Raw genomic sequence first — 23,718 nt, 5'->3', positions numbered from 1 at the left:
ATGAACTAAAACCCTGTCACTCTTTTCCCCCACCCCACCGAGATTAACTGGGAATTTTTAGACATACATCATTTTCTTCCTAAACTATTGGACTGAACTATGATAATTGTTTAAACAACAACTACTCAAAAAGACTAGAGAGCTGTACTACCCCAGGTCTATCAGAAGAGATTGAACAGGCACATGCCGTACATGTATGTGTGAATCATTGGTTTCATTGCTGAATTAAATTAATGCTACATAAAAGGCTTGTGGTTACGCAAGTTGAAACTTAACCCAATTTTACTTTTTTGTACCATGGGGCCAGTTGTCATTTCATTTAATGAGTAGTACCAACAACAGCTCTAAATTTAATCCTGTAGCTGAAAAAACATTGTATTTGATTCCTGTAGTTTGAGTTTTCTTCTTTGATTTTAATTTTTAAGTGCTTGGGGGGAAAAATGAAGTGTTCTGTTTTATAATGATCAGCAAGTAATACAGGTGCTTTAAACACCATCTTTGGTATTTGAAGTTAAGTCCATTTTCACAATGACAAAATAAGTGGTGTTTCTGCTCTTTATCAAAAAAATCCAGTAATTGATTCTCCACCAGTGAATAGTGCCTTACCAGACCTGTCAAGTGGTGCAACTTCAGTGATATTTATGGCATCTGATTCCACAATTTAAACAGAAAAGGCCTTACTTCAAACTCTCCAAAAGGGTTTAATGCAATAGTGTTGTTTGCTGGATGAACTGCCTAATAGTCATGTCCTGTAACATTTGCTGCAGGTCAGCATTTAATAATTAAGTTCAAGCAAGGAAACAGAACATCCTGAGTGTTAGCAATCAGTGTTATTTGGGTCTTCCATATCATCTGGTAAGGAGCTTCACAAACTCTTTTATTTAGCCAGAAAATACACAGAAGCTCATTGGAGACACCCTTTTGCTGTTTAACTTAATTTTAGGTCTACAGTAGTTTCAAAATAATCAAGAATGTCACTGAATTTAAAATTGCCCAAGTATTTTGCCTCTATGAATTTGTGTTTATATGGGGTGGGGGGGGGAATATAAACATATATACACCATTTTTGGATCTGCAGAGATGTTGCCAGTAGTTTTTCTTCAAATGAGAATTTTGGAGATTCTGCTGTTTCCTTTAGAGAGAAAAATATGAAATGTATCCAAAGCTGTCGGCAAAGTAAGGGTATATGCTGCTTGGGAGATAAAGATGCAGGGGTACTTCACCTCCAGCAAGGTGTATTGGATGAATCTCACCAATACTTAAGATTATCATCACTGATCCCAGAAACATCTCTATAGATATAAAGTGCGTTTGGGGAAATGTGACTTTTCAGGAAAATCTGGTGTTCAGGAATTTTTTTTTAAATAGTGCTGGAAATACTCAGCAGGCTAGGCAGCATTAGTGGGAAGAGAAACATTCAATGTTTTTCAAGCCACCTGTTGGTATTTCATGTTTCCAGCAGCTGCAGTTTTTGATACTTTAGTTTAATTTTGGTCTTAGTACAGTCGGTTATACAAGCAACATGTGCCAGGGTATCTCTTACACATACTTTTTGAATAAATTACTCCAGAACCCATGCCATTTATACAACAGCTGTGAATTAGTTTTCAAACATGTGGTCTGCCAGCACAGGTTCATCACAAGATATATAAGAAAGAAGAAAAATCAAGTGAAGAAAGGAACTACGGCAGTGATGAGGCAGGAGGGAATCAATGAAAGCAAGGTACTTGAAAATTTGGGGCTTTTTCTCACCATACAAATGAGAAAACCTGTTACCCAATTATCAATGGCTATTAAAGGCTTCCATGAAGCAAAGAAGATTTAGTATTGGAGGAAAGAAAGAAACAAATGTGATTTGGTGGTTTTATTAACATTTGGGGACCAAGCTGGTATTGATCATATAGATGTATACCTTGGAGGTTTTAAAACCATATTTCTATGCAATCGATTAAACCCAGTTTTCCTATTTTCAAAATGGGTAGCCAGGCTATTCTAGTAACTTTACAGAATTGGCCAGTTTCTTGGTGTCACAAGGTGTTTTGGTGGGCAGAAAGAATACATTGGTATGTTTATCTTACTCTGGCCCTTGCCAGTAGTCACAATAGAGAAATTATTATGGTCTTGTTTTTGGGGATAAACATGGTACTGCAATCCACTTCACTGCAGAGGCCAACAGAATTATGATCCTTGGGACTCATTTTGAGCTAAATCTTAGTTAAATTACCCTTATCCATTATGTAGGAAGGTTCCCAAGAAAGCAGTTGGTAATGTTTTAAGCAGAATACTAGTAGTTTAGAAATATGGTTACAGGGACACTGCATAATATGTGCATTAAAATTGTTTAAGATAATTAGGGAGAAAATCCAATGATTTATTGAAGAACACCACCTCACATCTGAGCCAGTTACCCCAATTGATGCAAATTGTGACTAATTTACAATAGACAAGGTACACCAGACCAAATTTTACCCATGTATTTGCATGTCAGGTGATGCCATTAGGCTAATAAAGCATGACACTTGTGTATTCTGCCAAAACTCCCAAATGCAATTTTGGGAGAGAAAGGGCATTTTTAATTTTACATTTTTACAACTGGGTTTCTGAAATGCAACGTGGGTTTATTGTGTACCATTATTTTCCCCCACTGCTTTATTTTGTAACTAGTCAATCAATCAATTTAAAAATGCTAATTTCATCCTCTGACTTTATGAAAAGTAAAACATCTTAACTAACATTTTTTAATCATTAGAATTTAAATGTTCACAGGAATATTCCATTTATTGAAGTAGACACCAGAATTAGTAGCAAACAAGTATATTTTTTAAATTGCTGGTTTTGTCATTGATCAGAATTGATCTGTTGCCCAATTCACACTGTACCCAAAAAGACTAATTTGATGTGACAGTTAGTCTACCTAGCTTAGTTTAAGATACCCATAGGTGGCATTGTCTAGATTTGTGTTATATAATCAAACAACATCTTCAAGAATATGACTGAGAAGAAATGGGGTGGTGGATGGGCAAGGTATCCAATACCTCAATTTCACAGATTAAACTTATTTTTAATAGCATATTTTGCTCAACAATCCTAATTTGTTTTGAGTTTTTATTCACTCTGGTTTTAAAGTTATTTACAGACTAGAATTATTTTACTGTGATGCAAAGTGACAAATCAAGTTGCTTAAGATGGCAATGCTCACATTTCTCAGTCTTCAATAAATGTTTGGACCCACTTTGTTTTGCATAGCAACTCTTGTCTGCACATTATTAAATTTCCAGATAAAATAACAGTTGGTCAATTATTTGAGCTAAAATAGAAATAGTTAATCAACTTCTCTGTAGCAAAAGCAACAAATCTTCACATTTAAGGCCCTTCAACCTGAAACATTATTTCTCTTTGTATTGATGCTACCTAAACTAGTAAGTGTTTCCAGCATCAGCAACTTTCTTTCATTATCTTGAGTTTATTTTTTTAATTTTCAGGACTATGGTGTTTTTGTGATACAGTCTAATTATCCATTTCAGTTATTATTCCAGTATTCATTTAAAATGAACATGTTACTTTAAAGTACAATCTCAGAATGAAGAGAGCAAAAATAACTAGGATTCAAATGTGCATTTTTTTATTATTTGAGCTAGTGCAGAGGTATCAAGTACAGTCAATTTCCAAAATAAATTACATGTAAATAATAATCTAAAATGGCAATTAGATTTTTAAGGAGCACGGGAATGGATTTGCAGTTATTATCCGTACTGTAATTGCTCTAGAAGTATTTCCATTTCTTGAAATGCTGCAAATTTTGGGAAGGTATTCCCATTCAGCTTTTTGGTGGTTCGCTTGACACATCATCAATGAATGGCTGCCATGTTACATTTCCAAATCAGGGTAGAACTTGCAGTTGGTGACATTCATTTGACCCAGCTGCCCTTTCCTTTTTTTCAAAGATTGTTAAACTTGGGATGCTGTTAGAATGTCCTTGTTTGAGAGGAATGGTCTCTAATAAACACAAGCCATGGGAATATAGAGGAATACATGTTGGCTGAAATGTATATTGTTGGGAGTACAATTAGTGAAGCTGTTGCTTAAGTAATAACATGGGATAGCTCTCCACATTTAGCAACATGGGAGTAGCTAATTGTATCAAAATCCAATGCTTATGTCAATACATAGTGGGCTATCTGGCTTTATTATTGTGGTTACGTGTACAATTCAGGAATGCTTGTGGATCTGGAGTCTTACTGACTATGCCAAGTAAGGTTGACATATAAGGTTTCTTTTTACAACAGTCCATAAGTTTAGGGATCATTGATTTCAGCAGTTTGACTGCAAGCATTTAACTAATCTTAAATTTCGTAGCTGTATTACAGGAGTTGAAATCTGTTTCTAAAGCTTTAGTGCCAGCTCTTATAATTCAAACTTGCTACAAATACATTACTACTGTTAATGTCTGGTTATATATACTTGCTAAAGAAAATGTGTGGATGGAGGAATCCAAAATTGGGACTGTTTAAGTTCTACCCACGTGGGAATTTTTGGGCATGTACAGTATATACAATGTTCAAGTTTACCAGAGTAATCTGTCTCTATTGCACATTTTTAGTGAAACGGGTAGCATTGATGATGAAAGTTACAATGCAGGATGGTAATTTCTGGTAATTGCTATATTTTTAAGAGTGAAGATCATTTCAGCCTTTGACTAAAACTATGTATCTTTTATTTAATAACAACGATTAACATATTGGCAGTTTGTGTTTAATAATCAAATGAAATTTATTCCAATTTTACCAGTATTCTTTTAATTTTATGATGTTCTGTCAAAATGAATCCATTAGCAAAGAGCTATTTATGTCTCCAAGTTACGTCTGTGCCCTTTTTGAATAAATATCTTTCTAATCATTTTACTTTGGAGACCTTGCTTACATGTATTTGTATATAAGATCGCAATTTTGCAAAAAAAAATTATCAGCCACAATAGCTTTAAAATGTGCTACAAATTCAATCTCGTATGAACCCCCCCCCCCCCATCTCTGTACTGAAGTAAAGCTCAAAATGGTACCACCTTGAATTGTCAAACCTGCTGTAACATCTGTCAATATGTTCCCAAGCAACATTCATTAACATTCAGCTAGAATGTGGCATTTATAAGTGCATGGTCAACTTTGACAACTGTAGGTAATTTTATGTGCGCTTTTTATTTATTTTAACTCCACTATTTCCAAAGATCAGCAAACAGGGTCAAGAAAGGAGAGTAAATACACCCCCAAAATTCAAAAAGCCTTTGAAGAAGCCGCATATGCTGGCCGCTTGCAGTCACGTTTAGTAGCGGAGTGGATACCAAACCGGCTAAGCTCAGAAGTGGATGGCGGTAGTCGTACTCCAGAAAGTGAAAAATGGAAATGATGTTCCACACTGATTGAATTTACTTATCCAGTCCATATCCCACCAGGGTTATCCTATCAGTGGCGTTCCCCCTCTGTGATCCTATAGATTATTATTTCACATGCCCATCAGTTTCCCTTTTGATTGTTTTATCGTTCAAGTGAACTATATATGCCAACACTATTTTGGAGGGGAGGGGGCGGTAAAAATTAGATTCCAGGTCATTGGATGTCATTTGACAGGGCAGGATGCAGAAAGAAATTCATGAGTACGTCACCCGAACTGGAAGCTATAAGATTGCAAGAAGGGCTGTAGAGGGTACTGTTTTTGGTGACATTATACCCATAAGGGTATAGTTTTTTTTCAGGAAAATGAAAACAAAAACTAGAGAGCATGGTTTAAGGTGAGAAGGAAAAGTTTAAAAGGAAGCTGGGGGAAGCAAACTTCATGCAAAGGGTAAATATTTGGAACGAGTTGCCAGAGAGAGCGAGCTGAGACTGGTACAATGATATTTAAAAGACGTTTCGACTGGTACGTGGGTGTGAAATGTGTAGAGGGATATGGGCCAAATGTAGGAAACTAGGACAAGCTTAAATGGGCATCTTGGTTGCCACAGATGGGTCGAACCAAAGGACCTGCTTCCATGGTGCATAGCTCAATGAACGCAGGAGTCTATAACTACGTCACTGTTGTTCACAATGTATTAGTAGTCTGGTCTTGGCCAAAATAGGTACAATTTCATAACGAGTCAATTGCATCAGACTGGGATGGGTATGGTTACATGAGTACAAACATTATAGTCTTGACAAACCTACAATGCCTGCATTGGTTTTGACATGAAAGCACCAGGAAGGATTTAAAAGAAATTTTCTTATGAAAATTTTTGATCTGAGATCAAGAGTTAATGAACCAGCAATGAGCAGCTGTTGGAGATCTATGGCAAATATGAAAATTTAAGGAAATATGAAGATGTTTTCACCCAGAGAATTTGACCACTACATTTTTAAAAGTTGTCAGTACTTATAGTTGTCAGATTGTGGAGAAGGGAATTTAATTCAAGTCGATTATTTTTCACCAGAACTGGGGAAAAAAGTCGATACAAGATATGTTTAAGAGAAGAGTCAGAAACGAAAATATTCGCAGTACAGGCAAATATTAGAAATAGACAAGTGAAACACATCTGGAACCGAAACAGAAACAACAAAATTGCAAGTTACTAATATTGATGTGGAATCTGGACAAACGTGTCCAATCAAAAATGAAGAATTTTTCAAGCTCTTGCTGAACTAGAGCCCCCTAGTGTTCCATTTCGCGCAATTTCAATTTCGTTCTAAATTGAATTCAACAATTTCAGAGAATGATTCTACTTCATCTATTTACACATTTTCTTAGCCTGTTTAGTCGCTATTTTTCCTTCCATTCCCCGTCTTGTAAAGGCGACTTGATGCTGATCTGCAATGTAAACTGTTTATGTTCACATATTGCCTGACGGGTTGAGTAGTCAAGAGTGATTGGTGCTTTAATTCAGATTTTCTGTAGTTTTGTTTGTGTAGACCTAACAGCTATAAATATAGTCACTAATAACACTAACAAATATTATAGTATAAGTTGAGAGCGTCTTGTTCAGGAGAAAATTGTGGAATAATTCAAGGTGAGAAGCTCAAGTGATGTGTAAAACGTGGTTGGTCAGACCACATTTGGAGTTTTAACAGTTTTTAAGCTCATATATAATAAACGGTATGCTGGTATTCGAGAGGGTCTAGATGTTTACGAGAATGATCTTGGGAATGGAATGGTTAACGTATGAGAAACATTTGGTGGCTTGGGGCCTGTACGCGCTGAAGTTTGGAATAATGGGAGGGGAATCTCATTGAAACCTGCCTACTATTGAAAACCTAAATGAAGTGGAGAGGACGTTTCCAGTAGTGGGAGAGTCTAGGACCAGAGGTCACAGCCTCAGAATATATGTACTGGCCGTCCCTTTAGAACATATAAGGAGGAATATATTTAAAGTCACAGAGCAATACAGCACAGACCAGGTCCCTGGGCCCTTCCAGTTCATGCCGTACCTTAACCCTCTGGTTCGATTTCAACATTTAAGAAAAAATTGGATAGGTACATACATTTATGTAGCCAGTGGTGAATCAATGGATTTCATTGCCACACATGGCTCTGAAGGCCAAGTCACTGGGTATATTTAAAGCGAGGGTTAATAGGTTCTTGATGAGTAAGATCAAGTTTACTGGCCTAAAGTAGAATGGGATTAAGCCATAATCGGTCGGCCTAATTCTGCTCCATTGCATTGTGGTCTTATTACAGAGGGAGCGAAGGGACAGTACTGAGATTTGAAACAGTGAGAATTTTTAGCTGGGAGCCAGAGAAGATCAATGCTCGAAGTAGAGACCATAATCAACTCTGCCTAAATCCTCAGGGAACACCTCCGCAACCATGGATTCTAGACTGCTGATACTTGGCTTGAATTCTGCACATAATAAAAACATGCTCACTCATGTGGAATGCACAGGAGCCATAACCCACTGCTCTCTATTTTCAATTGCCTTCCACAAACCCAAAGTGTGTCGACTGTTGTAGTTCTGGAGAAAATTGTTACCCGAGGCAAAGATGAGTATAAATATGGGAGGAATAACAGTAAATGCTAGAGATTCTCAGCAAGTTAGTCTGGAGGGAGAAACTAAGATAACGTTTCAGGTAATTGAGCTATCATTCATTTAATTGAGGCTTTCCAGCACATTTTCCCGTATTTCCAGCACGTGCATTTATTTTTTCTTCTGACAGAGTGCCGCTGAGAGAATGTTCAAAACACAATGACAAATGAGCCCAGTGGCACGTTTCTGTGCTGCAAAAACGCGCATATTTAAAGAAACTTCATTTTCAATTGAACACGTGCGAAGGACAATCCATGTTATAAGGCCCCACCTTATATAAATATAAAAAGTTAAGTAAAACACCCTCCCTTTATTTAGTCGGCTAGTGAGAGCGGAATATGGGTAACCGTTTCGGCAACATGCTACTCCGGGCTTTTAACGGTGAGCAGGTTTTAAGACTCGAAGGGAGTAATTGGCGATTAAAATAATAGATTTGATAATCACATTAAACTCGCGTCGTGCTGCTCTATTTCCAAGGCCGATCAGAAAGCTTTAGAACTACTTTCTGCTCGCTACTTTTTCAGATTTGCGTTTGATATTAGTTCTGCACAAATCGTCCAAGGGCAAATGAAATAGTTTTTAAAAAGTTTGAACAATCTTGCAACAGTTGCGGTTATAAGTCTGTTATTACAATTACTACATTAGATGGCACTTCCTTATTTCATTTGGATTAAACAATTATATTCATCGCCTAGGAAAAGCATGTGATATTTCACGGAATGTTGCAACTACAAATGGTGTAAGACTAGAGACAAATTACTGGTACAATACAAAAATGTTATACATATGTGGTGGAGAATATATAGACTGGCTGCATCACAGCCTAGTATGGGAACAGCAACGTCCTTTGAACGAAAAATCCTACAAAAAGGAGTGGATACAGCCCAGTCCATCACAGATAAAAACCACCCCGCCATTCAACACAGCTGCAGGAAGCGTTGTCGCCGGACAGCGGCATTTATCAGCAGGGACCACAACTACCAACTTTTCCCACAATCTATGGATTCATTTTCAAGGACTCTTCATTTCATGTTCTCGATATTTATTGTTTTTTTTTGTATTTGTACAGCTTGTCTTTTGCATACTGGTTGAACATAAGTTGGTACGGTCTTTCATTGATTCTATTCTGGTTATTATTCAAGTATATATTTGAAAATGAATCTCGGGGCAGTATATGGTGACACAAATGTGCTTTAATAATCTACATCGAGCTTTGAAAATACCTTTCTGAAATTGAAATATAGTGCCCGAATATTTCCCTTGCCAGCTCTAAAAGGAACAATGTGTTTGAAACGAATTACCATGGCTTTAGGGCTCTAGTCTTGCATTGTGTTACAACTTCTCGCTCCAGTTGCGGCGGCTTCCGCTGAAACTGAAACTAAGAGCCAAATCCCGATGGAAAACTCGGAGTTTCTCCTGGTAAAGATGGCTCTATTTTAATTTTGGAGGGGGGGGGGGTGAAGTATGAAAGTGAAAATGTTAAGTCTATTTATTAAGTATAAATCAAATTGTCGACTTTAACGCCTCTACTGAACGAGGTGGAGTCGAGCATATGCGATAGGACACTGTAGACCCAGAGAAAATCCAATTCTACCTCCGTTACTCGAGGTGTAGCAAATACACGTTTTCAGTTACCCAAAAACCGATGTCTTCAAAATACGAGGATGACATAAAATATCAGATGCAAGAGGAAAATAGTATTATCCCACATCACTAGACATCTGAAACTTAGTTACGTTGATATTTTACTTCAACAAATATCATTGGCAATATTCTAAGCAGAAAAAATACTGATTGTTCCATGCCTTATTTATTAAAACTAGTCGAAACTTATTACGAGTATAAAGATATTTTCTAAACTTCAGCCTATAGTTTTAGACAGAGTGGCTTGAAATCTAGAACCTTTGCTGTTTTAAGTAAAATTGATATCTTTCGGTTAAACTGCCAGGAAAAAACGGGGAAACAACCGGGGTGAACTTTAAAATATTTTACCTTCATATTTCGTACAGAAGGCCTTAACTCTATCATTTTATAACCGTAAAGAGAACTGGATAAAATGGGGTGGAGGGAGGAAAAAGCAGTAAAATGAAATAGACGAATGTGGTTCAGTAACCCAGCAGTTCTGTTCATCCCTAACGCTATTAAAGAAGATTGTAACACCAGGACACATCTTTCACTTATCACGTCGTAAATAAAGTTCGCAGAAAGAAAACAGGCCATCTAATGTTTAAAAACAAAACGAATTTGCGAACTATTTTTGAGACGAATTGAAAATATGAATTATGTTCATTATACTTTCAATTTCAGCATTATTTATCTGTTAGGCTATTGGAGGAAAATATGAAATAACTGCCATACGAGTTACTTTGCAAAAAATATTGACAAAAAAACTATAAAAATGTGAGAAACACGAAAAGTGACGTGTAAAATTATTGAGAAAGTGAAAATCGTTAATTAAAGGAAAACCCGATTAAGAATCATTTATTTCTAGTTTAACCCAATTTTCAGAACGAAGAATGTTTTCAAATCCCATGGGTAAAAGGCAAATTTGACTAATAATGATGAAATTACCCGCAGTCTTTGGCTGCCTACCAACTAAACAATTTGCAATGTTAAAACCAAAATACACCGATAGCCGTCCGGAAAATATAGTTTGTAAATAGAAATTGTAACGTAGGCGGCACATGATCATACAGAGGATGAGGGTGGGGGTATGGGCCACGTGCAGACTAAACGGATTAGGTGTCATTAGCTTAATTAATTGGGCGCGGGAATTTTGGGCCAATTTGCCTGTTCCTGTGCTTTATTGTTCCATGATCCACAAAAGTAGTAACTAAAACGACAGCAACTGCAAATTTCCTTACATCCATATTCCAATACATTTCGAGATCGCTTTCTATCGTTTTGTGTACGAGGCTGTCTAAATTAGTCTAATATTTACATCTGATCAGTCCGAAGCTAAAACTTGTGATCTTTGTGTTGCGAACTTACCGCAATTTATAACCAGTTAAGGCGTTTTCTCGCAGTGTAATCGCCACCTTAAAGGATCGTTGAATACGTAGTTGCCTTTAAGTCAACGTTTCTGTATACCATTAGTATGAGAGAAATTTTCGCATTTTCGATGACATTATTAACTAAAATCTAATACATTTAACATTACGAAGGCACATTTAAGCTGAACTTCTGCGTTCCAAACACAGATACCAAATCAGTAACTGATAACTTGGGTGGGGGGGGGGGGGGGGTTGTTCCAACGGATTATTTTTACTGCCAATTAACTTATTTTCCAGAGTCACTACAGTGTGAGAGTTCATGAAAGCTCGGGAAGGTTTGTTACATGCAGAAAGCTTTGTCAAGTTCATCTGGCCACTGAAAAGGCTTAATGGTTCAAAAATCTCAATGGTTCACTCAATCTACTGCTATAATTCTTTATATTCCTGAACACTTGCCTTCAAATAAATGTAACTACATCAAGTAAAGACGTCTAAAATGCCACATCATTGAAATAAAGAACTCTGATTCAATAACAATTCTCAGCTATTTTGTAATATACTGTACATGGACCAAACAGGAGTCAGAACCATCTAGTGTTATCATAAGCACCGCTTCTTACAGCAGCGGCCAGAAAAGATGAAGTTTTCTTTCTGGTAATTCTCGAGGCTATATTTATACTTTTTAAACAGTTGTTTGCTTCATAATCAAGGCAACTCATAGATTAAAACTCCAATTCCCAACAGCGTTCAAAAAGGTGAGAAGTTGCAATGATCATAGGTCGGAGAACTGGGGAGCCCATCACCAATTAACTGTGTAGTTCACAAATTTGAACATCATTGTTTGAAGAGCATTCAAATACTCCACTGTAGTATTTTTTTGTAAATGAAGAAGGCGCCCTTTCAGGATTATTCTTCTCACAAATTAACAAAAGTGCATACTGTACTTAAAGCTCCACAGCAAGAAATCTTAAAATATTCAGCAATAAAAACCTTACAATAACTAATAGGAACCCTAATAGAAAGATTACACTTAGTCAAGAGTGTAACTGGCATAACACTGGGAAGAGAGATTAAACAAAATCAGTTTACATTTTCCAAGCCATACCCACTAGGACTTGAACCCGCACAGACTTAATTATATAAACGAATTATTAGTATGCTATTTAAGAGGAAAATCGAAACAGCAGACAGTTTCCCCTGAGGACATCTTTGCCAATGATGTTTAGTCTCGGTTGTAAAGGGATAGCTTTAGTCCTGCCCATTATCCTACTCCCCATTTCCTCCATTCACAATCATTTGTCTAAATTCTACAAAGGTCAATTATAGAAATAATCCATAAATATAACTAACTGGCTCTTACTTTTAGATTTCCCTTGCTAGACTTGCAGATACTTCAAGTGTTAATATCAGCAAAGACTTCAGGACAAAATTACTTGCTGGTGGAAAATGAGAAACAGCGTCCTCTTAAGAGGGCAGATAGAAAGTAGAACACAAACAAAATTAAGAGTTAGAGCACTTAAAGGTTATCTTTGGCACCACTTTGCATAGTGGATGGTGCAAATCTGAAACTCTCTCCAATAAAAAGTCACTAAAGTAGAGCATTCATGTTATTTCAAAGTTCACCAATTTTGTTAGATAAGTATAAAACATGAAAAGGAATCAAAATACTCAACTATAGTCTATTTCAGCCATGATTTAAAAGGGCCAAAGGGATAGTTAGAAATTAATCCTGATAAGGACATGATGATGTCATTTGGGAAAACTAATAAGTGTACACAAGGCTTAGTAGTATTAAAGAAGAGACACGTCCATTTAAAATTTCAAGGATTTCTGATAGTGGTGGCACAGGTAGGTAAGATGAAGCCATACAAAATATTTGCCTTCATTAACTGGGGTACAGAATACAAGAGCAGGGAGTTTATGGTACATTTATAAAAATATTGTTTAGGCCACAGCTGGAGTACTATGAAGAGCTCTGATCACCACACTGTAGGAAGAATTTGAATGAACTGAAGGGCATGCAGAGTAAATTATTAAGATGATGCCTTGAATGGAGCATTTCAGTTACGAGCAGAGGTTTAGTTCCTTTGGCATGGAGGAGGCAGGGGGAGGAGATGATAGAGGTATACAAAATTAAAAGTTGTTAGTAGAAAATTTATCCTATAGCACAGCTGCTTACAACTAGAGGGTTTTGGTTCCTTATCCAAGGAAGAGTTTTTCTAACCAGTGTATTGCTAGAACCTGGAATGCACTGCCTGAGGCATGTGGACACAGACTCTCACAATATTTAAGAAATACCTAGATGAGCACTTGAATCACCAAGGCATGGAAAGCCACATAAATAAAATTAGCATAAAAGGTACAATGGTTAGCAAGGACAAACTGGCCAAAGGGGTTGACTCTGTGAACCCAGACTTTACCTTAGCTGCCCAAATGAATCTTTAGCAGCCAAACAGAGAAAAAGGGTGTTTGACTTAAGTGAAGATTCTCAGGATGACACAGGAGTTGAAATTCAAATGCAATGTCAGATTCTCAGAGTTCCAGATAATTAGTATAAATTGTCACCTATTACATTGAACAAGACTAATGGATCAAATCCCACGCCAGCTCAATTATTACGATTGTATAGATTACAATCTGAAGTTTAGTGCTTACTTTTCACTTTCCCAATAACTATGTTTAAAAAGGTGCACTGTGCCTCACTTAAATAAACAGAACTTCTTTTTAAAATTGGAATGACAGTTTCCAACAAGCACTAGTCAGCAAATAAAAATCCTTTCTGAAGATAGACACGTACTTTAAAAAATTACAAGTTTTTCAATTCAACAAAATTGATACATGTCCGAAATTCAGAAATTGATCATATTAAATAACCTCAATGTTAGTGGAAACTCGAGATGAAATATTTTAATACGAATAGAAAGCTTGGCTGTATATACAGGAAATATCCCAATACTGGAACTTTCAGAAATACTCAATAGAGTGCAGACAATCTGATCAATAACACACCTCTATTTCTAAGTGAACTTTAAATTATGTACAGCAAGAGAACAGCCACCATAGCTTCCAAAGAAAATGTGAATCACAAGCTGGGACTGCATATTTAAGCACCTGTTAAGTAAATCAAGGTGGCTACCACGTTACTTAACAGCTATAACCATTAAAAAAAATGTAGCATGTCAACACTTTTTGACTGTGTCATAGCAAAGACTTTTGGAAAACAATGCAACCATGGGAGAATAATCAAGTAATCTGCTCATCGTGAATATGCTTCAACCTTTGACTTGGCGTCCTCAATGATTTAACTTTGAACAGTATCTCCACAGCAACTCGTGTAGTACTGCCACAATTAAAGAGTGAAGCAGGCACTCACTAAATAACAAACTAAATAGAAATTCTAATCAGCCATGACACATACAAAAAGTAGAAAAAAAAACATATTTTAAGATGTAGGCCACATTGCATGTTTTTATCAAGAACAATTTGTTGCAATTGAAAGCCTTGATACTTCGTTAAACTGCACTAAAGCAGGTGTATTATGTCATCTTTGGGGATGAATGCAACTCAAACTCAGGATCCTTACAGTGCAGAGTAGGAAAAAAATTAAAAAGTATTTCACATTTCCCCTTTGTTTTGATTTACACAGATCTTTTGAGAGCTTTATTTACAGAGCATCGAATCCAGTCTTGTTTAAAGCAATTATCACATATTACAGTGATGTTTAAAATGGAATCTATGCAGAACCCAGTAAGAACAAAGGGCAGAGGTGCTTGTCAATGAATGGACATCAGAGCTATAGAAGCAATCCCAAATTCCTCAGTTACTGAGCAGTCGTTCTGTTGCACATTCCACATCCCAGGATTGTGAAGACAAGGCCACTATTACTGCATTCTGTAGAAGAAATACAATAGTCAAAAACTGCAGACAAGGTATAATCATATATATCAGATCAACTACAAACATTTGCACTCTATGTTAGATAATACTGCACAAAATTATAAAGAATCCCATTACAAGGCATGGATAATCTAGTCTGCTAATACAGAGGAATACAAACTAAGTATCAGAATGAAAATGTATTCTGCAGAGGACACTTTTAAAATAATATTACACCATATTGTAACATAAAAATATGATATTTTATCTTTTCATGCATATTAATTTGTAAAGGTACAAGAAGTCATTTTCAAATTCTATCAACTTTAACATCACATAATTACAAAATATATATTGGTAATAGTAAAAATCCCTAGTTTTTATATTTCAGTCAAATATTTAAGAGGATGAGAACCATGTTATGTTTACAAATGGTACAATTCTAGCCATCACAATAAACTCGTCTAATATCATTTTGTTCTTTTTCCAATAAAAATAATATTAAACATCTTTATTCCCAAGTAGCTCTCGAGAATGTTGAAGACCAAAAATAACTACTTTCATCACTTTCCCAGTGGTCAGAAGTTTACATACACTTTGGTATTTGGTAGCATTGCCTTTAAATTGTTTAACTTGGGTCAAACATTTTGGGTAGCCTTTAACAAGCTTCTCACAGTAAGTTGCTGGAATTTTGTTCCATTCCTCCAGACAGAACTGGTGTAATAGAGTCAGGTTTGTAGGCCTTCTTGCTCGCACACGCTTTTTCAGTTCTGCCCACAAATTTTCTATTGGGTTAAGGTCAGAAAATGATGTCAAGAGGGGGTGTTAAGCATAAAGTTTCTCTCTATGCTGATGACTTATTACTCTTTCTCTCAAATCCGTCTACATCCTTACCTCTAATGTTTTCACTTCTTGACCAGTTTAGCCAGATCTCTGGCTATAAACTTAATTTACATAAGAGTGAACTTCTCCCAATTAATAAAGAAGCACAAGAACTAACATTTCATGATCTCCCTTTTAAAGTTGTGCATAATCAATTTACTTATCTTGGAATTACAGTCACAAGGAAGTTTAAAGATCTCTTTCGTGAAAACTTTGCCAACCTTTCATATGCTATAAAACAGAGTCTGGTACAATGGTCACCTCTATCTATGTCTTTGGTAGGTCGTATTAATGTTGTTAAAATGTATGTTCTCCCCAAATTTTTATACCTATTTCAATCTATCCCAATTTTTATTCCTAAATCTTTTTTTGATTCCTTAGACTCTATCATTTTGTCATATCTGTGGCAGAATAAGCGCTCTAGAATTAATAAAATCCATCTCCAAAAATCTAAAAAAGAGGGTGGCATGGCTTTACCTAACTTTCGTTTATATTATTGGGCAGCCAATATACGTTGTGCTACCTTCTGGTCTTTCTTCCATGGCCAACCCGAGTGCCCTAACTGGGTGGCGATGGAGCTGAGCTCCACCAAAGAATTATCTATCTCTGCACTTCTTGGGTCTGCACTCCCTAGTAGTCTGCCCAGATCAATAGCTAATCCTCTTGTTAGACACACTTTGCGTATATGGGCTCAGATCAGGAAATGCTATGGTTTCCAGGGGTTTTCCGTTTCCAGCCCTATCGCTCATAATCACCTTTTTTTACCTACTACATACGATTCAGCATTCCAGGTTTGGTATAGGAAGGGCATTAGACATTTTGAAGATCTTTTCATTGATAATCGCTTCACTTCTTTTCAGCAGCTCTCTGTTAAGTTCAATCTGCCCAATGCTCATTTTTTCAGATATCTCCAAATCCGACACTTTATCGCTCCTTTAATTCCTAACTTCCCTGAAATGCCTACGAAAAATGCTATGGACCTATTTCTTTCCATGAATCCACTAGGTAAAGGCTTAATATCAATCATCCGAGATAAACTAGCGGCCTTACGACGGGCCCCCATGGATAAAATCAAAATGGTCTGGGAGCAGGATTTAAATATCTCCTTATCTGAGGAGAGCTGGGATTCAGTTCTCAAATCGGTTAACTCAACCTCTCTTTGTGCTCGCCACTGCCTTTTACAGTTTAAGATTGTTCATAGAGCCCATATGTCTAAATCTAAACTATCTCGATTCTACCCTAGCGTTAGTCCGCTCTGTGATAAATGCAAGAGGGGCGTGGCTTCTCTCATCCATATGTACTGGTTCTGTCCTAGCTTGGAGAAGTTCTGGAAAGATGTCTTCACTACGTTATCGTGTATTCTGAATCAGCACCTAGAACCAAACCCCTTAATTGCTCTGTTCGGTTTTTGGGGCGAGACAGAATTATGTCTGGGTCCGACCAAATGCCGAATATTATCCTTTGCCTCTCTTCTGGCTAGACGCTTGATCCTCCTCAGATGGAGAGATGCTGCCCCGCCCACTCATGCTCAATGGCTTAACTACATCATGGCCTGTTTGGACCTCGAAAAAATTCATTATTCAGTTCTCAATTCGGATCTAAAGTTCCATAAGGTCTGGGGACCTTTTATCGAGTACTTTCATAACCTTCCTCTTGACTAGGGTTTTTTTTTCTCTTCGGTCCCTTGCTTTCAGCTCCTTTTTTTTCTGGTAGAAGGCATTATTATCCTCTGTTGCTGAGTGTATTCACAGTCTGGGAGCTTGGCTGTCCTGACTTATACTCTCTATATTGTGTTGTGGTTGGTCTGGAGTTGCTGTTGTTTTTTCTTGTGTTGTGGGGCTTGGGGAGGACACTAAGCTTACTTGTCTTTAATTTAGGTGCTTTTTTTTGCTAAATTCTCTTCTTTTGTAACATATTGTTATTGTATGCTTAATTTTGCACTGTTTTAATGTTCCTCATTGGGATCTGGGGTTTTTAATTTGTAAAATGTTTTGAAAAACTAATAAAAAAAAATTTTTTTTAAAAGAAAGAAAGAAAATGATGTCAAGTCTGGTTCATCCTTGGGAGCAATTTTCAAATGCCTGAAGGTATCACATTCATCTGTACAAACAATAGTATGCAAGTATAAACACCATGGGACCACACAGCCGTCATACCGCTCAGGAAGGAGACACATGCTGTCTCATAGAGATGAACGTACTTTGGCGTGAAAAGTGCAAATCAATCCCAGAACAACAGCAAGGACCTTGTGAAGATGCTGGAGGAAACAGGTAGACAAGTATCTATATCCACAATAAAATAAGCCCTATATCGACATAACCTGAAAGGCTGCTCAGCAAGGAAGAAACCACTGCTCCAAAACCGCCATAAAAAAGTCACAGTTTGCAAGTGCACATGGGTACAAAGCTCTTACTTTTTGGAGAAATGTCCTCTGGTCTGATGAAACAAAAATCGTACCTGTTTGGCCATAATGACCATCATTATGTTTGAAGGAAAAAAGGTGAAGCTTGCAAGCTGAAGAACACCATCCCAACCGTGAAGCATGGGGGTGGCATCATCATGTTTTGGGGGTGCTTTGCTGCAGGAGGGACTGGTGCACTTCACAAAATAGATGGCATCATGAGGAAGGAAAATTATGTGGATATATTGAAGCAACATCTCAAGACATTAGCCAGCAAGTTAAAGCTCGATCACAAATGGGTCTTCCAAATGGACAATGACCCAAGTAAACCTCCAAAGTTGTGGCAAAATTGCTTAAGGACAACATTCAAGGTATTGAAGTGGCCATCACAAAGCCCGATAGAAAATTTGTGGGCAGAACTGAAAAAGCGTGTGCGAGCAAGGAGGCCTACAAATCTGACTCAGTTACACCAGTTCTGTCTGGAGGAATGGAACAAAATTCCAGCAGCTTACTGAGAGAAGATTGTGGAAGGCTACCCAAAATGTCTGACCAAAGTTAAACAATTTAAAGGCAATGCTACCAAATACTAAAGAAGTGTATGTAAACTTCTGACCCATTGGGAAAGTGATGCAAGAAATAAAAGCTGAAATAAATCATTCTCTCTACTATTATTCTGACATTTCACATTCTTAAAATAAAGTAGTGATCCTAACTGACCTAAGACAGGGAATGTTTTCTAGGATTAAATGTCAGGAATTGTGAAAAACTGAGTTTAAATGTATTTGGCTAAGGTGTATGTAAACTTCTGACTTCAACTGTACATCTGGTCATACATCTGATTCCCGTAACATTGAGAGTACTTCTGAATGCAATGCATGCAAGTATTCCAGACCATACCTGAGCAACAATACAGAATGCTGAATCAACCCCAAATTGTATAATTGGGTTAACAACATTAAGTTTTGCCAGAACAACAAAATGAGAACTACAATAAGAATCAAAGTCAGCAAAGCAAACCAACATTTAAACAACACTTAGAAGATGTTGTACATGATCATCTTTCTCCCATCCGCATTTGGAGGATAAACTTTGTGTATTAGAATCCATCACAATCCAGAAACCAGGCTTACAGCCCATCAGGTCTGCGCTAATCAAGCACGCATTTACAGAACCCTACAATGAAACCATCATAGCTTGATTAAGTGCTGTATGACACCATGACTGAGCAATATAGGCGATGATGACACATATATGCACCATTAAGCTATCTTCATCCTTATTCATCCAACCAACAGCACAACTCTCCATTCCGTCTATCTAATTATCTAACCTCCTTAAATTTACAAAAAAATTGGCAGAGTAATAGTTACATTTCTGGACCAATAACTTAGTGCCTGGATTCAGGAATTTAAACAGGTAATATAGGAATTGTGTCTTCAGGGAATGGCAATGGCTCCTCCACTGTGAAAAGAATAGAGCTGGTAGCTCGAGTCCAACCAGCTACCGAGGACTGACCCAGCCACAAGTTAGCAGCAGTATTATGAACAACAATCACCTAGACAATTAGCAGCTGGGAGAAAAAAAAGGATGTTTTATGTTCAATCTCTCATTGCTAGAGTTGGAACTTCCCACCTGTTTCAAAAGGGCAACAATTAAACCAGTGTCCAAGAAGAGCAAGGCAAGTTGCCTTAAGGACCATTGTCCAGTAGCACTTACATCTAAGGTGATGAAGTGCTTTGAGAGGTTGGTTTTGGCTAGAATTTACTCATCTCAGTAAGGACCTGGACCCACTGCAATTTGCCTATTGCCACAATAGTTTCACAGTGGATGCGATCTCATTAGCTTTTCACGCAGCTTGGATCACCTGGCCAATACTAATACTTACGTCAGGCTGCTGTTTATTGACTATAGGTCAGCATTTAACACAATTGTTCCTACAGTTCTGATTTAAAAGCTCCAAAACTGGGCCTCTGCAACTAAATCCTCGAGTTCCTAAGCGGAAGACCACAGTGGTGTATGCTTAACCCAGTGTTCTACTCTCTCTACACCCATGATTACGTGGTTAGGCACTACTCTAATGCCACCTACAAATTTGCTGACAGTACAACCACCGTTAGTAGAATTTCAGATGGTGATGAGAGGATATACAAGAGCGAGATCTATCAGCTGGTTGAGTGGTGTCACAGCAACAAGCTTGCACTCCACATCAGTAAGACCAAAGAACTGATTGTGGACTTTAGAAAGAATAAGACAAGGGAATGCACAGTAGTCCAAAGAGGGATCAGAAGTGGAAAGAATGAGCAATTTCAAGTTCTTGGGTGTCAACATCTCTATCTTTGACTCAACATATCAATGTAGCATGACAGTGGCTATGTTTCGTTAGGAGTTTGAGGAGATTTGGTATATCACCAAAGACACTTACAAATTTCTACAGATGTATCATGGAGAGCATTCTAATTGGCTGCATTGCTGTCTAGTATGGGGAAAGGGTGCTTCTCCACAGGATCGAAATAAGCTGCAGAGAGTTATAAACTTAGTCAGTTCCATCATGGCACTAGCCTCCATAATTAAAGACCCCCATCACCTAGGACATGGCCTCCTCGTTGCTACCATCAGGAAGGAAGTATAGGAACCTGAGGCACACACTCAACAATTCAGGACAGTTTCTTCCCCTCTGCCATCTGATTTCTGAATGGACATTGAACCCATGAACACTACCTCACTATTTACATAATTTTAAGTGGATCATCCTCACCTCAATGATTGATACAGAATAGTATGTTAGGAAATCGACCATGAGTATCAAAAAAATGCCTAAAAATAAGGCCTAATGCTGCAAAGCTAGATCTGGATGCATGCTAGAGACAATACTAAGCAAGCCCAGAAACAAATGGATTAGGTCAAAGCTCTATGACTTGCCATATCTCATCATAAATCATAATGGATGACTGAAACAACTGTAGGAAAGATCTTCAATGGAGGAGCCCAAAAGACAAAAAGACAAAGCTGAATTGTCTGCAATCATATTTAGATAGAGATATTTCCACTTCCTCACGAGGTTCCCACAATTGGAGAACCCAACATAATAAACTGTTAGTGCACTAAGGCCAAACATCCAACTATCTTAAATCAGTAGGCTACTGAACTAAACACACCTCCATTTATGTGATCTCAAAACAGCAATAAAGTGGGAATTTACCCTACAATGTGAAAAATTGCCCCATTATGTCCACTAAAAGCAGGTAAAGGCAGTCTCAATGGTAAGAGTGATGGAAAATATTGCAGAGTTATCAAATGTGCACAACAGTAACCTGTTCACTGATGTCAAATTTGACACCAGCAAGACTAATGCTCCAGGCAAGACTTGGGCCATACTCAAAACAAACAGAAGAAAAGTCAAGTGACAGCAATATCAGTATCATGCAGTGTTCCAGAGTATGACATCATGAAGCACTTATAAATTTGATGCAATAAGAGTCAGAACTTTAGATTGTGGATAAGAAACTCTACAAGTTGGAGCCATACCTAACAGTAAGGAAATGGTTGTGTTTACAGACAACAAATTACATCAGCCCCTTCAAAGGTTCCTCAGAACAACAGCCATATCAACCCTTTTTCTTCCTATAATGAGAAGTGGGGCATCTTTTTTAGAAGCTGCTGGAACATTAAACACTAATTATAATTTATAAAACAATGAAGTTACCTAAACGTTTCCGCATATAGTGCAATTTAGTTAACATTCAGTATCAGGTAGATAAATGGCAAATAACATTCACAGTGGACATAGCCACATCATTATTTCATCTAAACATTTAACTGAATTCAAGTCACAGCTCTTGGCTCTACTTTGAGGCATTCAAAATTCTTGATAGCTGCATAAGCATCTGTTTAATATCACTACCACAATTCAGACATTCCACAAGTGACCTAGGCTTTGAAGCCACAATGCTCACAACAAGCTGAAAGAAAACTATCCAGTGTTTTCTCAGTTGAGGACTTTGCTGCTACATGCCATTATTTCTTGTGAATTTTGTTATCCAGTAACTATGACATCAAGCAGGCTACAACAGGTGTAGCAGAAAAAGAAATCAAAACTGCTGAGACCAAGCTATATGACATGCTTCCAATTAACAAATTTCCCAATCGATAGAAGTACATTTGATCCTTTATTACGAAAGTAACAAAGACAAACAATGTTGTAGCAATAAAAACTAGCCAACTAAATGATCAATATCTTATAGCAATCTATAGCAAGGTCTAATAGCAATATCAATATTAGTGTTCTATACTTATTTAAGCATTCCAATTAACAATCGAATAGCAATCAATAAATATCATTCATCCTCTGTGATTCAATCCTTCTCCACTAGACTAAAAGACTAAAGAAATGAGAATACGTAACTATACTAACTATACGTAACACCCAGTTCAGGACAGAAAATAAATACATGGTTCCAATGGATAGAAAATAGATACAAGGCTCCTAGAAAGATTCACAGAGCAAACTAGAAAAACAGCAGGAACTTTTTTTAAACAATTCCCCAACCCTGAGATCTGCATGAAAAATAAATGGTTAAATGGACAAACCTAAACAAAAATAACAATTTTTAAGAAAACTTTTCTTCTACTTGAGCCTGAAGATGTACTCAACGATTTAGAAACAGCTCCTTCTCTCTGATTCTGATAGTCGGCAAAAAAAGTGTGCTTAAGAATCAACAAAATATTTTCGTAATTACACCATTAAAAACCCAAGTTACACTTAATTCAAGGAGACACTTTCAGTTTGTTTATGACAAAAAAAAGTACATCTGTTTGTAAATAATGAAGTTCCAATCAATTCACCAATTACTTTGGAAATAATTGAAATTCCACACTCCATTGACTAGCAATCCACTGACAGCGTCTTCTGGATTGTACTTAATTCCACACTGTAGTATTCTAGACCTGTGTCAAAATTCCTCTATTATCACAGCAGGTGCTGATAATCTCACCTACCACAGATCTCTGGCCACTAATTTGTAACAAAATTGCAGCCAATTCTACATGCTAAAATTTGGCTGCTTAAAATGCCTTGTAAAACTACTTTGAATCATTAAATGCTGATGCTGATGTTTTAGAGTTTGACATACCTCTAAGCAGATAAGAATTTAAGAATTTTATATAACTGATTAGTAAGTAGCTCACTAGCAGAAGTGTTAGTGCCAACACCCAACAGAATAGACACAACTAAGGCACAGATCACGAAATGGATTTCTAATTAACCCATCCACTGATTAAAAGTATTTCAACTTGCTTTATAACGTTTTGTTTATATTTCAGATTCTTATGCAAATTCAGTATCACATTCACTAACCAGATCACATGAAACATCTCATTTAGAAGTTTGCCAGAAGCTTTCAAATCCCTGTTATTGCCAACAAAATAAATGCATACACTTGGATCAATGGCATAATTTTAGTTCAAAACACAGGATCTTATCTATGGCTTACACAAATTATTTCAGAAGCTAAGATGGTAAATA

The 23,718-nt window shown here is 37.1% G+C and overlaps 1 protein-coding gene across 6 annotated transcripts in view; it reads right to left on the bottom strand.

Annotated features, from left to right (window-relative positions):
• Window positions 1-13,930: 13,930 nt before the first annotated feature.
• The window catches only part of ube2kb (ubiquitin-conjugating enzyme E2Kb (UBC1 homolog, yeast)), a 105,082-nt gene continuing 95,294 nt past the window's right edge, over window positions 13,931-23,718 (bottom strand). For all 6 annotated transcript variants that reach the window (XM_059989060.1, XM_059989062.1, XM_059989061.1 and 3 more), the window contains one exon: window positions 13,931-14,929. In XM_059989060.1, coding sequence (XP_059845043.1) covers window positions 14,855-14,929 — 75 coding nt within the window. In that variant the 3' untranslated portion in view covers window positions 13,931-14,854. The remainder of the gene's footprint in view (window positions 14,930-23,718) is intronic.

This window comes from Hypanus sabinus, chromosome 14, assembly GCF_030144855.1.
Source record: "Hypanus sabinus isolate sHypSab1 chromosome 14, sHypSab1.hap1, whole genome shotgun sequence".
Taxonomy (NCBI): Eukaryota; Metazoa; Chordata; class Chondrichthyes; order Myliobatiformes; family Dasyatidae; genus Hypanus; species Hypanus sabinus.
The sequence above is the reverse complement of the archived record's forward strand: the minus strand, read 5'-3'. Positions and strand labels throughout refer to the sequence as shown.